General features: G+C 35.2%; 1 protein-coding gene across 2 annotated transcripts; it reads left to right on the top strand.

Moving 5' to 3' along the window:
• LOC105165685 lies at window positions 646-12,669 on the top strand. Of its 2 annotated transcripts, none has more exons than XM_011084771.2 (20): window positions 646-849; window positions 1,204-1,306; window positions 1,414-2,046; window positions 2,731-2,931; window positions 3,305-3,388; window positions 4,090-4,149; window positions 4,344-4,388; window positions 5,415-5,614; window positions 5,754-6,215; window positions 6,397-6,490; window positions 6,590-6,784; window positions 6,873-6,962; window positions 8,160-8,222; window positions 8,312-8,386; window positions 8,844-8,894; window positions 9,495-9,572; window positions 10,851-10,985; window positions 11,348-11,455; window positions 11,558-11,623; window positions 12,153-12,669. In XM_011084771.2, exons 3-20 carry the CDS (start codon window positions 1,663-1,665, stop codon window positions 12,219-12,221), a joined length of 2,460 nt encoding a protein of 819 aa, XP_011083073.1. In that variant the 5' UTR covers window positions 646-849; window positions 1,204-1,306; window positions 1,414-1,662; the 3' UTR covers window positions 12,222-12,669. The 2 variants fall into 2 exon arrangements, with proteins under 2 accessions (XP_011083073.1, XP_011083072.1); XM_011084770.2 differs by having other exon boundaries at window positions 1,409-2,046.

Raw genomic sequence — 17,414 nt, 5'->3', positions numbered from 1 at the left:
CTCCACCCCCCCCCCACTCTCAATCTGTAATTTCTTTTTTCTTTTTTAAAGTATAAAAAAATAGCACGAAATTGAAAAAAAGAGACATTGAGAAAAATAATTTGTAATGTGTTTATATGATGATACATAATAAATAACAATACGCAGACTAGAATCAATATATTAATATAATTAAAAATCATGAAATAATAAGTCATAACAAATACACATAAAGCTGCATTAGGGAATTTGTATGAAATATTATGAATATAAGGCAATTTTTATTTAAAAGTATGGTGAATCATTTTGTCGAATTTGGAGTGATCCATTTATTTGTTGAAAATGTACATAATTAATTCGGTATATTTTGAACAATAATTGCCATTTAACTGTAAGCACAATCTCTTCTTTGATTTAATTTTTGTATTGACTGCACCTTATTTAAATTATTTATTGCTATTTTTCAACAGAAGTTGGAAGAAAAGTATTATGGTATCTGAAAAATTATTTGATGCCATTGTTGGTTGTCTAATTACTTAAAAAAAAAAAATCAATTATTACCATATACTAAAATTTCCTTTTTCTTTTTCAACATTTTTGCCCATCAATACCATTATATCTATTTCCTTGAAAGAAAAAAAATCATTTTCTTACCCTTTTCTTTTTCCTGGAAAAAATACGTAAGAGTTGAAACGGAAAGAAAACCTGTTTCTAGTAACAATGTCCAAAAAATATCAGGGAATTCTGCACTATTTGCATATATAACCTCCCTCTGCATGCCCTGTTTCTTGTTGACAGCCTTCTCCTCTCACAAACAGATATAAATGCGGTTAATTTATGTACAGAACCATAACGAGGATCACAACCAAGGTACAGAGATCGCTGTTTCTTGTTGATTGCGTATGCATTATTCTGGTTTCTGCGTCTTGTTATGGGCTGCTGTAATCCATGAGCAATGTGTTTATTTTTCTTGGGTTTGCGGGACTTGTATAGACAAAAACGTTGGAGGTTTGGTCTTCAATAGCGTACTTACGTTGTCGAAAAGGAAACAGAAATTGCGGGTTGATTCTGAATTCAGAAGTTTCATGTTAAATGCGGCCCATGTGAAAGAAAGTATCTGAATGAGAGAGTGTAGTGATTTGGATTTATGATGAATGTATTGGGAAGTGATTGATTTTTATAACCCATTCTTTTGATTTTATTTTCTTGATGTTTCTGTGACAGGATAATCAATCTGCTATGGACATGTACAATAAACCTCGGCTGTTGGTTTGTGTTTTAGACATGTAAGGATGCTTTCTGGTTTTCTTCGAGTTTATGTAACAGGGTAAGCCAATGTGCTATGGTTCAAAAACCTTGGTTTTGGGTGATTTAGGAATACAAATGATAAGCCCTTGTACTTGTTTTCTTCAATTTTTTTTTGTGTCAGGGTAGTCAATGTGCATAGAAAGTATAAACCCCAATAGCTGGTTCGTGTTGCCTAACTACAAGACCCTGGGAGTAATTTTTGACAATTGGTATTGCTGTTGGTTTGAGTATCTGGAATACAGGCTGAACCCTGTCAAAGAATGATGGAGAATGCTGGCGTTCCATGTGAAATGACATTGTGGGGTTCATCGTGATTTTGAGTAAGTAACTGCAGATTATCTTGAAAGCGAGTGGAAGAAAACACAAGTAATAATCATGTTTGCCGTGATGGAGATGGACCCAAAAGATATGGAAGACGAGTGGTCTGCAGCAGCATCACCGATTGAGGTGTTGCAGCAATTGTCCCAGGAGGCAGTTAGATTGGCTGGTGAGGCATGGCAAAGTGCATATCCAGGTGGCCCCCTCGTGAATCCTTCGACCTTGGAACAACCGAGGCATAGGCGTGCACATAGTGAAGTAGTAGTCTCTTCATATAGGCGTAGCATTAGCTCTAGCAGTTTCCACAAATGGAAGTCTCAGATGCAAAAGGCTTTGCATTGGGGTGGTCGTAGCCTTCGTGATAGCCAGTATTCTTCTTTCAATCCTGAGGTTCTGGCAAATCAAAAAAGACAGTGGTATCAGCTCAACTCAAAAACAACGGTATGCAGCTTCACACCAGCAAAAAGTTGGGTTGTTTTTTCCTGTCGAGTATGCTTGTGAACATATGCTTCTTACTCTATTCTCTTTTTTTCGAACTTGTATTGTCTCAATATCCCAATTCTCAACTTGTTTTGTTCCGATAGATGGTTGTGAAAGTGACTTGTCAATTACTTATACCATCGTCAATTAGTTTTACCCCTATCAGTTAGGAGTTTGACTATACTCTGTCATTTTAGATAATTCAGTTATAGCAACCAATAGTTTTACTGGTTTTGTCCTTATTTTCCTGATAAAAATTAAGAGACTTTGCTATGAGATTTAGAGTTAAGTTCCTAGCTATTTACATGTTTAACCAAACCTTGGTGCTTTTTGGACTTGTTTAAAGCCTGTCTCAGAAGTATCAACTCTGACCCCCCACTGACCAACTTTATTGTAGTGCTTTCATTTCTTTTATATATACTGGAAAACACAGGTTCAACACTGATAAGATTTTCATCATGGTGGCTTTCAACTTTGCTCCTATGTTTCCAAACTCTTAATTATAAAAAAACACTTAACTCTATTATGTATCCCTGGTAATTTGGTTTTTGTAGCCTTTTCTTTCATTATTCCCTATGGTTTGAATGATTACTGCTTGTGAAGATTGCTGTTCTCTTTTGTTAAATCAGACGTGTGTCAATACAGGACCCTGAAAAATATAAAGAGCCAACCTCGCTTTTTGAACACTTTGTTGTTGTGGGGATTCATCCAGATGCGAAACTTGAGGCTGTTGAGGATGCATTCATCAGGAAGAAGAAATGGGAGCAAGAAATGGAAAGAACTGAAACGGTAGATTTTGACATGCAAAAACGTCGGCAGCCTACATTTCCAACATTAGACCCTCAGGTTTGTTTTGCTTAAGGGTGACAAGTAGTGTTCTCATAAAGTGCTAAGTGATGCACGCTATTTTCATCTCTATGAGTACCTGTTCCTTTGGGATGGTGGGTTCTCAATTACTTTTTGTCATCCATGAATTGTTAGTTACCCAAAGAATAAGTCTTTAAGCTGATCCTGTTCTGATATGATTCTAGTCCTAGCTTTTTAAGGATATAGTATGTACATTTTTTTCCTTCTGGTTTCATGCCTGATATAATCTGTTCTAGTGAAGCGTTTCATAGTTTCATTTGAAGTGATTGTCCTCATACTTAGATTGTTGGCATTTCTGAGTTTCATACTATTCTAGAGTGGTTAAGACTTTCTTCTGACTTCTATCCAATAGGTGCTCTTCATGTATCCTCCTGGAAAGAAGTTTGGTCTGCGTTTAAAGGATCTGGCTGCATTTTGCTTTCCTGGAGGTGTCAAGGTTAGTAGTTTGAAATTTGTCTTCCTACTTGTGTTTCATAGCTCTCAACTAGAATAGTAGCTCTATCTCCAACTTAACTTCCAAAGTATATACTTATGTTTCATAGGATAAGCTTTCTTGTTTTCTTCCAAGAGTCATATAATGCAATATATATAAGATCTTGAAATTACTTCCTGAAAGAATAACTAACCTGCATGTAATGCACCAGTAATGTACGTTGTTGCTTTGTTTATGTAAAGTTTCGGGATGGCTAATCTTTGTTGTGACGCAGTTTTGAGTTGGTGTTTATATGCGCAAGTTAACATTTCTTTCACCGAAAATTCTTCAGTCACCTTTATGTTGATTCTCCTATGTATATAAAGTTTGCTTATTTAAGGATACAAAATCAAATTTCAAGTATTAAAGGTATCAGGAGGAATAATTGGCAAACTTATCTTCAATTGGAGAAGCACAATGAAAATTAACTTCCCGAGAGGAAATTTCTGGAACAGTGACATTCTTACATTACGTTGCTGAACTTAGTATAATTCTGTTCTAATTAATCAGTGGCAGTCAATGACTTCTTCATTTTTGTGTTGCATTAAGTATATTTCTTTTGATCAATGGAGATGCATAATTTCTCAAGGGAAGAAACTGTTTTTCTAATGCTGGCATAAATTATCTATGTGCATCTGAAGATTGTCCATTGTCTTTCAACTCAGGCACGCATATTGGAGAGAACACCATCACTAAGTGAGTTGAATGAACTTGTCTATGGACAGGTATTTGAGAAAATCTTATACATCAACATTCCTTTATGTTGCATTCTATATATTAAATAGATAGATAGCTAACCAAAAACCTCTAACTGCTCTAGAAGGGAGAAACATAATCAAGGAAAATAATTGATTATTTCTGTTTTTCCTTTTCTTCTTTCCTATGACAACACATGGTTGTTTGTTGAACTTATCATCAGGAACACTCATGCCGAGATGATTTATCATTTATATTTTCACTTAAGGTAAGTCTGAAACCAATTTCTCCTAGCTTTCCTTGTTTCTTTTCTTGAGTGCCACATAAGTTTCTGAATCAGTGTTCCTTTTTCTTTTTTAACAATGCGATACAGTTTAATGGTTCTATTCTCTTGGTTATTCTTCCTCTAAAGGTGAACTTAGCTTAAGTTTTCTCATATAATCTTAGATTCTGGTCTCTCACCTCCTGTCAGCTCCTTGAGTTCTCTGAAGACTCTGAAACCTGTTGTTAAATGGTATACCTTGTGTTAACCATTGGTTTAATCCATGTATCTTTTGAGATATGTTTTCTATTTAGTTGGCCATACAATATAATACACCAGTTCTAACAAGATGGCTTTTGGTTTAGTTACTGAACCCATGCTTTTTATTATAAATGATTTTTGAACTCCACACATGATTAGTTGGTGTATTGATATCAAATTTAATCTTGTATTTTTCCTTCTCTGGTATTGACTGGGGTAATGCTTAGCAATTATTGAGTTTCTGGAATCTCAATAAGCAGAAAGATTGCACAATAGCACAAAAAAATGTTTCTTTGGGAGATGTAGCCAACAATGTTGGTTGTATTCACATACTGGGAATGTGCAAGTATTTTTACTGATGGGGAAGAAATTTTATTCAGGTAAAATATAACTAAGAACAACTTCACCAGGCAACGTAAAAGAAATAGTTGGACACATCAAACAAGGAGGTGTATCAAACATCTGTGCGACTTTCCTAATTGTCTACCAAATGACTATACAAATAATTGAAAATCAGCACATTACAAGATCATGGTTACAATATCAGTGGTTAATATGCTGCAAGACTATACCACATATATGAGAATATGCTTCTCTCTCTCTCGTTCCCCCCACACATTGACAAATAATATTGTCTTTCTCTTCTTCTTCATTTTTTTGGTTGTTTTTAGGAAAAGGAACTTTGGATCCTCTTCAGGTTCCTTTGACTACACTCTCTGACATGCCCGTTAACTTGATTAATTTTTTTTTTCTTTCATCAATTAACAACAGGTGGCAGACAATGCAACACTTTATGGTGTTTGCTTGCATGTACAAGAGGTTGTTCAGAGACCCCCTTCAATTTATGGGGCTTCATCGCCTCTTTCCCAGCTACATTCCAGCAGCAGTAGGTGTTTGGTTTCTGCTCCTCGTTGTTACTGTGTCTTGACAAGAGTGCCTTTCTTTGAGTTACACTACGAGATGTTGAATAGGTTAGTATTAATTTCATTAAAATTTTCTCTCATTTAGACATGATCAAAATTTTTGTTAATGGATCTTAACTTTTTTATTTTGTTTTTACCATGTTGTTATAATATATGTTTACTTTATTTTCTATTTACTTGGATGCAGCATCATTGCTCAGGAACGTTTGAATCGGATTACTAAGTTTGTAAATGAAATGGCTCTTGCTGATAACATCCCTTCACAATCTGTATCAAAGAATAATAATATAAATGAAAAGGTTGACTCTCCTGGTGCTGAAAGTGCCACAGACTGGCTGGCTTCAGCAATTCCTGTTGATAGTGCAATGACTCTGGCTGCTGCTGCAGCAGGTATCATATCAGATGAGGAGGCATCATCAAGGTGGGAGATCTCCCCTCCTGGGAGTCCTACCACTAGTGACATATCGGATTACAGTCAAATGAGGGAGCTGGATAAGGATTGTAGCAAGAATGTGCATACTTTTGATGATTATGCATCTGAGACCTCGGAGAACCGGTCCACTGGTGGCCTTACTCCTGATGTTGGCCCATTCATCTACCATAGGAACCAATCTGTAGACTGTCTTCGAAGTTTTGAGTCCTTGTTTAGGTGACCGAATTACTAGTTTTGTCTCTAAGTAGTTTCGTACATCGTTGTAATCACCAAGTTGGTTGAGTGGTTATTTTGCTGCATTTGGAATTATTTCTTGTATGGCTTTGCTTTCTTAACACAATTACCACGTTTGTTTTTCTGATGTAGCTTTTGTAAATATGTAACTTTATTTTGGCAGTCCAGCTAGAAGTATGGCATCAGAGGAAGATGATGAATTCTTTTATAACCCTGATGAAGATCCCAGGGATCATATGATAATGGAGTGGGCAAGGGTGAGTAGACCTTTTAAGCTAAATTTGATGGTATTTGAATTGTCATTTTCTTGTACTTCTCATGCTTACCGACAAATGTCTTTCTGATCTTTATGGTAGGAAAATAAAAATGATTTGCTACAGATAATTTGTGCCTATCATTGTATGCATCTTCCTGAAAGGGGAAAAGAAATCATTTTTCGGCCTCTAGAGCATCTGCAGGCCATTGTGTATCGACGTCCTCCTGTTTCTGCCCTTGGACTGTGTCACAAGTATCTTGATCTAGAAATGAAAGATTCTAAAGAAGCCTCTCAGGTTAGACTGATTATTTGCTATTTCGCAGTCTCCAGGACCTATCTCTGAAGAAGAAAATTAGTCTTACTGATCCAATCCGATTTTGAAGGTCAAGTTAAAGCTCGCTACTGCTGAGGAAGCTGTTTCACTTTCTCTATGGTCAACAGCTTCAATATGTCGAGTTCTTTCACTTGAAAGCGTAATTCCTTTTTAACTTTATTCTTAATTCCAGTTAGCTATATTATTTTCCTGGTTTAGATGATTATTATTATTATTATTATCTTCAGTATCATACACTACCTTAAAACTGTGAGAAAAAAAGGTTAAAAGCGAACTATTATTTTAAGTTTGCCTAGATCCTCATATTGTGCTCCAAATTGCATGCCTAACCAAATTGGTTTTCTTGACCACGGGTCAAAGGACGTGAGGGTGAGCCCACATGAAGATTTCTGTTTGCTTGGTTTGGAGCTATTGTGAGTTCCCAATTCAATTCAAACCTGAGGGTAGTGGACAATTCTCACCATCCCCCAAAATTTAATAAATAAGATTAGCAGATAAATGCAGAGTCCAACACTTGAAACATTTTGATGGTTTTTAGTAGAGTTATCTGGATATAAGGACATGATAAGTAGAGAAACAAATCAACAGTTTGTATTAATCAGAGGAGAAAGATTGATTATCTTTAATTCTTGGATTGTGTGCTTGGTGCAATACTTGCAATGTGTTGCTTTCTGGGAAGAAGCAACGTCTAACTTCAGAGGTAGAGAAATGTCTGCACAGTTTCTAGAAACTGAGGAGAAAAGCTGTTCGTTTTTAATTCCTGGACGTGCCTGCAATACTTATCATCTTGTGCTTTCTGTGAAAGAGCACTATACTCCTCATATTTTTACTCCTCTCGATCATTCTGGGCAGATGGAGGAGAATTTCTTGTACAGCTGTTTTAATTTCTCTTTCACTTCCAACCTTTTCTCTTCAATTTTCACTTCTTTTCTTTTAATTGGGTGACCCTTTATTGTTACTCACAGACGTGAACATATTACACTCCACTATACGCTTTCCCCAACTAATTACAAGGCAATGCTAAGAATAAAAAAAGGGGTCCGAATCTAAGGAGAGAACTTGATGCATAACCTCGGCTATTGGAATAAGGAAATTAAATCCAGTTATGGCATGTGTTTTATGCAATTTGAAATTTATCACTTCCAGAATTCTGGGAGAATCTGTTTCTTTACATATCCCTCTTGTATTTCAAAAGATTTTCTCGTCATTATTCTGTCAGTATGAGATGTTTCAGGTTCTATGTGAATGAATAGCGAATATAATCTCAGAATTGTGTGTTAAGGCATTTAGTGTTCTCCATGTTATTTCCAGGGTATGATGAGATTTCTGTGTACAGGTTCTTGCCTTGGTCACTGGTGTGCTATTGGAGAAACAAGTTGTTGTGCTGTGCCCGAATCTGGTATTTTTGTTCCTGAAGTGGATAATTACCAGGGATTTGTATTGTTTCTTCTTTTTCTGAAAGAGTGAGAATGTATTTTCTCTGTACAGGGTGTCCTATCGGCTGTGGTGTTGTCTCTCATCCCTATTATTCGTCCATTTGAATGGCAGAGTTTATTTCTTCCTGTAAGTTTTGCAACAGTTTCCTTATTGCCTTCATCGTGATTCTCTACTGATGATGAAAGTTCTATCAAATAAATACCTGAGAATTGAATCTAATGGGACATCAGAAACTTTCAAATTTGTACAAATGTTGGAGGTTTGATTTTCTTTCCATATGCTTTGCCAAACCCTGAGCTCTCTAGTGAGTATTCTCTCCTTTGGGAGTGCTCAGATTTGACTGTTTTCCTGGTGTAAAAACTTACCTGTATGTTCGACCCAGAATTATCTTTGCTGGCTTTTGATCCTTTTCAACCATGAGTAACATTTATGCGTTTTGCAAGCTCGAATAGTTCTTGGATTGGTTATGCTGCTTCCTGATTTGCTCGATTTCAAATTTCTACTTCTGTTGTGACCAGGTTCTTTTAAGTTCATTTTCTTCTTTCAACAACTATCCCATTGAGTCATTTGGGTTCTTCTGCAGATTCTGCCAGGGAAGATGGTAGATTTTTTGGATGCTCCAGTTCCTTTCATTGTGAGTTTGTTTTGATTATTTCCTTTTATGTTGTATAATAACTGTTTCTGATTTTGTCATGGTTTTCAATGATTTCCCTACTTACCTTTGCTCTTGAGTGCTTCAGGATAGTTAAATGGTACTTGGAGTAACACATGCCCATTCAATATCTAGATAGAATACTCAGGTTTTCATGGAAAGAACTCCACTCTCTTTGTGGGCCATCTCCATTTCTAATTAGTGTTATACTGGTAAATCAAACTTAGTTGTTAGGCGACAGTACATGATAGGGCCCAAAGGTTAGGGACCCTTGAGCACACCTCTGTCAAAGGCATTCAAAACAGTTGCGCTTAAGGGCACCACAGTTTGCACAGGATGATATCTGCAAGAACCATCATATATGTTCCTTAATGTTCTACCTGTACTTTGTTTAAGATTCTAAATCATTCTAATGACTTACAAGGATTTAATCTGTTATATCTTGAGCTGCAAAATATTTCCTACATATCTTTGAACTGCCGGAGACCTTTATTGTGCCCTTTGTAATATTTCTTTGTTGGCCTTCCGAAGGAAAAATAAATTATAATTTCATAGTTTGTTGTTGGTGCAATTTCCATGCAGGTTGGCATACAACATAAACTACCTGATCTGAAGATGAGAGCTTCCAATTTGGTTCGGGTTAACGTACCAAAAACAAAGGTTTGTCAATTTTTTACTGCATTATTAGTTTTTTCAGTAATTTGAGGCAGATTTATGTATGTCATCACATTTCTGTGGCATTTGTCACAATGACGAAATCAGTGGTGAAACTCCAACTATTTGTTTAAGGGGAATGGAGGATATAATCTCCCTCACCTCTTGCTCCCTATGCCATCTGCACATTGAACAGAACCAAATACCCACAACCGAAAAAGGGAAAAAAGCTTGAACTGCGAATAAGCCAAAGATGCTCTACAAGCAGTTAATAGGTTGTTATTTCCTGCTATAACTAGAATGGATTCATTTTATTTCTGACACAATGGCTTAATCACTGGAAGGTTTCAACTTTTTGACTTCAAACCCATATGTTTCAAATTTATACTTCAAAGTGTTTTTATTCGGTATAATAACCAGAATCATTCAGATCAGAGGACTGTGGAAGCACACTGATAAAACCAGACACCAATTTATTCCTTGTTAACACTTTCTTTTTTTTTTTCTTAAATTCATTTACGTTGTTATAGAAATGAGTTAACCATGCCATTTAGATTAGTATATATTATCTAACTGGGTTTTAGATGTATTCTCTGTGATGAGATACATTTTGTTTCAAATAATAATCAGTTTTTATTGACTTTCAGCATTATGTGAACCTATGTCTATTACCCTGATGTTGGCCTGCCAATCTTGACAATTTCCTTTCGTTGGTTTTCGTGTTGATGCAAGACTTAAATTTGCCTTTGTATCTATTTCTTATCCACACATGATCCCCAGCCATAAAACTGTAACATTCTCACCTTAGTTACAAATCTATTCAGAACATGGATGATGTTATTGCTGTTCTATGTGACTTTTCTGAGAAATCTGTCAATCATGTAATACACATTCCTGTGAGTTATATTTGTTGCTGTTTTGCTCATTTTAATTCACCACTATAAATCATCCCATCTCCTTCCCTAACCTCCTTCATTTGATGGCTTATTTTGTCTGACTTTATTCTAGTGTATAACTTCTTTCCTTTCAATTGAAGCTATGCCTCTTTTTTACTACGCATAGTACGCTTGTCAGAACGAGATCGATGGTGTATTGTTTCAGGTCAAATTTACAATGTGACCTAATTTTGAGTAAAAATATTGAAATAAGTTTCCAGTACATTCAGAGCATGATATTACCCTTTAGTAGTTTTTGAGATGTTGGCATAAGCTCTAATTATAAAGGATATAGAATTCTGCTGGAAGTTGCTTGTCTAATACTCTATAATTTTGAAACTTTGTGCAGGTTAAAACATGTATTCTACCTCTACTTCCTAAACGTAAAGAGCTTATTTCTGAACTTCGGCCTATCCACTCCATACTGTCACGTGAAGCCTCTGTTGCTCAGAGACATCCAGTATATAAATGCAACGAAGTGCAGGTACTTACAGGTTGAATACATGCATCTCCAGTGTCCATTTTCTCAAGGCTAAATTTCCACGACAAAAAAGTGTTCTAGCCTGTTTCCTGGGTATCGCTACACGCATCTCCAGTCTCTATTCCCTCGAGGCTAAATTTCTATGAAAAGAGTATTCTAGATATCGAATAACTTTGCATTTATTATATTACTGGAATTGTAAATAACTGTACTTCAGAAATAAATATGTATCTTCTTTAGGTCAGTGCCTCTCTAATCTACTTTTCATGCATGATTGGCATCTATTCCAGATTTCCTCCCAATTTTCCACTCTGGCAATCCTTTTTCTTCTGCCGTCCACAATTATATATCTCGTATACTTGCAGGCTGATGCTGCCGCTCAATTTTTAAGTGTCATGAACCGGTACTTGGAGTCACTTTGTGCAGATTTGAGGTTGCACACAATTACCAGTGTACAATCCAATAATGACAAGGTTTTATTCCAAACTTTTATTTTCATTCTCTTAGTACTGTAATAAAATACATTCAGGTCTGCAGCCACTGCTGAAACAAATACTTATATGTTACCAATTCAGGTTTCTATACTTCTCAAGGATAGCTTCATTGATTCCTTCCCTGCTAAGGACCAGCCCTTCATTAAGGTACAACCCTGACCATTCCTTCTTTTTCTTTCTCTGTCGTCTGTTTTAAATCTGCCACATGTTTTATCCTCGCCTTATCATTTGTTGTCCGTTTCTGAGGACTTCTTGTAATATTCAGGACTACAAGGATTTGATTTGAGGGAAGTGTTTAGGAAAAGAAATTTCAAATAGCTTCATATTGAAATAATTTGAAATCCATCAATATTTCACAAAACCTAGATCAAAAGGATTTGTTATCAGGAGTTTGAAATCCTTGCTTTAAGATCATCGATCCAAACACAATGTAAAAGTTCATTTTGATATTGGAAAAGATAGAAATTCAAACCTGATTCATTTCGCCAACTTCAACATTGTTCATGTTAAGATCAAGAAACCATCATTCTGTAAAGACCTTTTCTTCCATTCTTTACTAGCATCATCTTGATTTCATGTTAATCTCTCACATCGCATACTCTACACATTTCATTTTTGTTAGTCGTCGAAGCATTCATGAACCAAACAGATTTTCCTAAGATTTTGGCTTTCGCAGTTATTTGTAGAAACACAGATGTTCACTGTTCTGTCCGACTCTCGTCTTTCAAGCTTTGAGAACGAATAGTCTATGAGCTGAGCATGCAACTTCATCAACTCATAACATCCAGAAAATATCATCAGGAATTGAAATCTCTCACACTGAAGATGGATGCATGTTTGGCGGCAGTGTTAACAAGAACGGTAAGCCAAACGAAGTCTATGACCAAATTGATAATGCCAACATACACAACTGGTTTGGATCATCATCCCTATCTTTTTGTGGGTTGATGATATGATGTTACCAAGCATCAATATTCTGTTCTTCAAGAAACAAAAAAACAAAAAACAAAATAAAAAAGAAGAACTTTGCTTTGTTGTTGTAAATGTGTTGAAATATTTTTGAGCATCAGCATGTAATGTAATTGCCATACTTAGCTTAGATGGGAACTGACAACTGAGTAGCTTAGATTGTTAAAGTAGTTGTTTTTGTGCAATGTGAAGGAGAATGAATGCATTTACAGTGTTGTTATTGTTGAATCACTTGCACCATTATTATTTTCATGAAATTTTGCTAATTATAATTAAATTCTAAAACTTCTAAATTATTATCATTATTATTTTTTGAATCTCGCAGATGAAACTTGATGTTCTCTTGGGACGAAAAAGTTTCGATTTATTTTAGGGTAAATTACAACTACCTTCTTGAAATTTGGCATAATTACGAATACTCCCTCATTATTTGAAAAATTACCAATACCCTCTTATTTTAACAGTTGTCTAACAATTAGCTCAATTCATTAGTTTCTATTAGAATCTCATTCACTTTTTTGTGGTGAACTGACTAAAATGCTTTTGTGGACTAGGAACTATAGTTTTATTTATTTTTTATGGACAAAGTGGATATTTTTTTATAATTTTTTAATTTTTCCCATCCATTGTGTCTGATTTTCTTACAATTTTTTTTTTCCTTTTAAAAAAGAGAAGAATAGTAAGGATAAAATTAATAATTTCATACATTCGTTCAAAGATTACATAATTTTATAAAACATTTGGAAATATTTATAATTTTTCAAACAAAAAGGGGTATTCATAATTATTGTAATTTACCCTTCTTTTTATTGTGATTTTCTATGTAAGAAAATGTAACTTTTTCTTGATATTTCATACCAATGATTTGCAAATTAATGTGTTTTACATTATTAGAATTTTTACCATATAAATTTTTTGTCATATGAATTATAGCTACATATTTTTAAATTTGATATAATTATAAATATTTTTTTATTATTTTTGAAACACAAATATCCTTTTGATTTTAAAATCCTTCGAACAACGAACTAATTTTGTTGGCCTCTATTAAATTATAAATTATAATTTTAAAATGCCCAAGATTAGCCTATTTCATTAATTAGGTCATAATTATAATAAGTTTATTTTGTCAGCCTATTTTCTTATAATTAATCAAAATATTTTTTTCAATCATTAATTATAATTTTATGTATATACGTTTTAAATTTTTTTTAAAAAAATAGCAACTAATATGCTTATTTTATCCATTCTTATTTTTTTTAATAATTTTTTAAAATTTTTCTATTTGAAAAATAATCAATAAAGGTTAAATTTTTATCTCACCGTCCAAAGACCATAAATTTTTTTTAATTTTTTAAATAACGAGAAAATATACAAAATTATATCAAGAAAGATAGTTGTAATTTAGCTCGTTTTTTATTAGAAAATATCTTCAATAAATGTGTGTTGAGGTTAGTCTAATTCATAGCACGTGGATCCCTTGGACTTTCCAGGACAACGTTGTCCTTATTATATCTCCAGGTCCACCAAATTTCTCGGGCCTACATACCCAATTATGGACCATATTTTATGGGCTCTAGCCCATTCTGGTCCCCAAAGTCGGCCCACTTGTGCTCTCGGCAATTCCATGGACCGGCCCAACTCTTCTAGATTACTCTACAATTTCAATTCCAAGCAAGAATTTATTTATTTATTTATTTTTATAGAGATAAATCATTACATCATTCGTTCAAATATCAAATCAATTCAATAAATTAATAGTATAATATATTTTTAAAATTAAATACATAAAGAAGGTATACAGAAATACATACGCAACCGTATTAATACACCGTAACGATCTTGTAACTATGAGTACATATGATGTATGCATTTAAATTATTAATAGCGAACAATTGGGCCATTGATGTCTAGTTTAGTTGGCAAAGTAGAGGCCCATGACTGCGTATTGTCTACTTTAATAATAGTCTTTGCTTTATTATAATAGTAGTTGTTGATCAGTTATACATATATATTTGATATTGGTAATTAAATCATATTAATATTAATAATTGGAGTTTATGTAATATTAATTATTAAAATTTATGATTTAATTGTAATCAATTCACTAATGATAACTAATTTATATTAATTGTTAACAATTGAAATTTAAAATGTATTTCATGAGTTTAAAAATAAGAACCATAGGGGTATTTTTGGATGTTTGTAGTTTATACTTATTTATTATTTGTTTAATAGTATTGAAATATTCATTTTGTTTATATATATGATCGGTAAATTAATAACTTGCTATTATTTTAAATAGTTTGTTTCAAGAATTCACCATGCGAATAATAGCAAATCCGACTAGTTTAAATTTAAATAATTATATGATAGTCAAAATATAATTTAGTAATTATATAATTATTATCGATTAACTCAACAAAATATTTGATTTATAATTTATTTAATAAAAAAAATACTGATCAAACTTATTTCGACAACGAGTTTTCGGATCGAACTCGTTTAAATCGGAGTCGACAGGACAGATCCCTACTCCATCCCAACCTGCCTAAGTATACTTGAGAAGAGCAAAAGGGGAATGTGTTGCAATCTGATCCAGCATCAACTCAGTCCGTGGCAACAGCTTCAGCAGCAAACTCTGTTTCTGCTCCTTCACTCTCTGTTTCTTCTTTCTTGTGACTGTATATAATCGCATTTTTCACTTGTACGTTTTTTCCTAGTTAGTGTAAGCTGATTAGTTGGCACATGACGTGGCAGTTGGTTGGTTAGTCAGTTAGATTAGTTTTGCACCTTCTGTATGTATATTTAACGAGAAGCTGCTGTAATTTTTTCTATGTATGAATGAAGAACCAGATTCTGTTTCTCCATAATCTGCAAATCACTTCACTGCATATGGGGCAATTCGCATTGGATTTTATCATGGTATCAGAGCCATCAATTTGATGGTCTCTGCATACTGTTTGTTTTATCCTCTTTGATTTCATTCTCTGTTGATCCTGAGAATGACGAGTTTATCATCTGAAATACCCGAGGTGCCTTTCACAACATCTGGTGTTGGAAACGAGCATCCGACGATGAGAATGTCGACCGTGGAATCACAAGGTATGATCATGGTTTCTGCTCCCTTCAGTGGCGGTAATTGGTTGTCATGGAGTCGATCCGTGCGTATGGCGTTGGAAAGCAAGGATAAGTTGGGTTTCATTGACGGCTCGGCTCTAAGACCTGCAATTGGAACTCCACAGTACAAGCAATGGAGAATCACGGATTGTACAGTGAGAACTTGGATTTTGAATACTATCTCCAAGGATCTAGTGAATGCATACCTGTACGCGAATTCATCTAGAGACTTGTGGATGGAACTTGAAGCACGTTATGGCGAATGTGACGGAACGTTGCTTTACAAGTTACAACGAGAAATCAGCTCAATTTCACAAGGAAACATGAGCGTGACTGTATATTACACGAAACTAAAACAACTATGGGATGAACTCGTCTGTTTGATGCCTCCGGCTATCTGTTCCTGTGGCCTGTGTGTTTGTGGCTGTAACAAAACTAAGGCAGAGCAAAATGATGCAAGTCAGTTGATACAGTTCCTTATGGGACTAAACGATTCATACGATACTATACGTAGTCAGATTTTAGTACTTGAACCGCTTCCGCTTGTTAACAAAGCTTATTCCATGGTATTGCGGGTGGAGAGACAACGAATGGTGAACTCGGAATACTCAGATGCAGGTGAGGCCTCTGCTATGAAAGCATATGAATATAAACATAACAGTAGTCTAAAGAACTTTGCTAGAAATGGTAAGGGACCATTGGATAAGCGACATCTCTTTTGTGAACACTGCAACCGAAATGGACATAGTAAGGAATCCTGCTTTAAGCTTCACGGTTTTCCGGATTGGTACAAAGAATTACGTGATCAGAGGAAGAAACAGAGCAGCAATGGGCGAGCTTATGCCGTGGTAGATGCAACACAATCCTCAATTGAAGCTTCCAATTCTAATGGTGTTCAGTTAATGTCTGAATTGTTGGACGCATTACGTATGGTCCAAAATAAAATTCCCCAAGATCCAGTGAACGTTCACTTTGCACAAGTCGATGAAATGGCAGGTATGACTATGGAGTATTCTACTTTGACTGGTTGTAATGCTAACTCTTGGATTGTAGACACAGGAGCCACCTGCCACATGTGTGGTGACGTGAAGTTATTCCATTCCCTCACCGTCCTCAAAGCTCCTAAACGCATCCACCTACCTGATAATAGCATTACCTTGGCCACACAATGTGGTGACATCCAGCTATGTCCCAAGTTCATCCTTACGAATGTGCTTCTTGTGCCCAGTTTCACACATAATCTTCTTTCCGTTTCTCAGCTATGCAGTTCGCTTAATCTTAGTTTTTCATTTCATAACTCCTTTTGCGTGCTGCAGGACCTGAAGTCTGATCGAGTCTTGGCCATAGGAAAGCAACATAAGCATCTCTACTACTTGGAACCACTCTCCTTTACCTCTGTTTCTGCACACATTTTTTCAGCTGCTGCACATAGTTTGCCTTCATCATGTGTCACTGATAATGATGACTTCATTCTATGGCACCAAAGATTGGGCCATTCCTCTCCAGATGTAATGAAACGAATTGCTACATTGCAAATTTCTACACCTCATAAAGAGCATATTTGTAACATTTGTCCTCTAGCCAAACAGACTCGTATTCCTTTTTGCTTAAGTACTACTAAAATTGTGTCTTGTTTTGATCTTATTCACGTTGATATTTGGGGCCCGTATAAACAGGCTACGATGTCAGGAGCTCACTATGTCCTGACAATCGTTGACGATTTTTCTCGGGCCACATGGACATTTCTCATGCGTCATAAATCCCAAACCCTTGTAACCTTGACTACCTTCTTTGCCCAAATTCTTACTCAATTCAGCTGCAAAATTAAAAGTGTTCGAACTGATAACGG

The sequence above is a fragment of the Sesamum indicum genome, linkage group LG6, assembly GCF_000512975.1.
Source record: "Sesamum indicum cultivar Zhongzhi No. 13 linkage group LG6, S_indicum_v1.0, whole genome shotgun sequence".
Classification (NCBI taxonomy): domain Eukaryota; kingdom Viridiplantae; phylum Streptophyta; class Magnoliopsida; order Lamiales; family Pedaliaceae; genus Sesamum; species Sesamum indicum.
This window is presented reverse-complemented; position numbering and strand designations above follow the sequence as displayed.

Coding starts and splice junctions, on each gene's coding strand:
- LOC105165685 (XM_011084771.2), top strand. CDS start 1,663: ATGTTTGCCGTGATGGAGATGGACCCAAAAGATATGGAAGACGAGTGG. Junction 4,389..5,414: donor CATTTATATTTTCACTTAAG/GTAAGTCTGAAA, acceptor AATTAACAACAG/GTGGCAGACAATGCAACACT. Junction 11,456..11,557: donor TACAATCCAATAATGACAAG/GTTTTATTCCAA, acceptor TTACCAATTCAG/GTTTCTATACTTCTCAAGGA.